At 45.2% G+C, this 807-nt stretch overlaps 1 protein-coding gene across 1 annotated transcript in view; it reads right to left on the bottom strand.

The window, feature by feature from the left end:
* The window catches only part of LOC125487922 (glutamate receptor ionotropic, kainate 5-like), a 14837-nt gene that overhangs the window by 11345 nt on the left and 2685 nt on the right, over positions 1-807 (bottom strand). The window contains exon 3 of the mRNA XM_048620567.1: positions 136-189. Coding sequence (XP_048476524.1) covers positions 136-189 — 54 coding nt within the window. The remainder of the gene's footprint in view (positions 1-135; positions 190-807) is intronic.

Raw genomic sequence — 807 nt, 5'->3', positions numbered from 1 at the left:
TACAGTGACCCTCACCCTGAATACACAGAGACTCTGTACAGTGACCCTCACCCTGAATCAGAGACGTGGCAAAGTGCATTTCCACAGACAGTCTAATGTAGTGAAGGTGTCTGATTACTGAAAATAAAAACTTACCATTGTCGTCAGAATGTATTTGTAGTATGCAGAGGTCATTCCAAGTTCAGCAGCCTGCAATGAAAAGGGAAATTCAAGTGATGTGATCCAAAACCAACAGACCAGCAAATAACAGCATTGAAATTATGTTCTCATCAGAAACAACACCCACGCCACATTGAGTGGGTCAGTGTGTCTCTCTGACACTGCAGCCCTCCCGCAGTCCCACATTGTGTCGGATTCGCAGACACACACACAGACACACACACACCCTGAGCCACACACACTGAGACACACACAGAGGCAAACACACACACACACACACACACACATAAACACACGCTGACTGAGGCAAACACTCTCACACACACAAACACACACACACGTGTACACACACACAGACACACACAGACAGACACACACAGACACACACACAGACGCACACACATACACGCATATATGCACGTACATATACACACACATTCACACATACAGACACAGACACATACACGCAAACACACACACACAGATGCATACACGCACATGTACACGTGAGAATATGCACACACAGGCAATGTCGCACACAGACCCATATACACTGAGAAATACATAGACGTATGTGTACATAGAGATTCACACACAGATCTACATGCAGAGACATACAAAAACACAGATACACACACAAAGAAACAC

Source organism: Rhincodon typus, chromosome 47 (assembly GCF_021869965.1).
Source record: "Rhincodon typus isolate 14 chromosome 47, sRhiTyp1.1, whole genome shotgun sequence".
Taxonomy (NCBI): domain Eukaryota; kingdom Metazoa; phylum Chordata; class Chondrichthyes; order Orectolobiformes; family Rhincodontidae; genus Rhincodon; species Rhincodon typus.
Note: the sequence above shows the minus strand (reverse complement) of the source record. Positions and strands in the feature narration are given on the sequence as shown.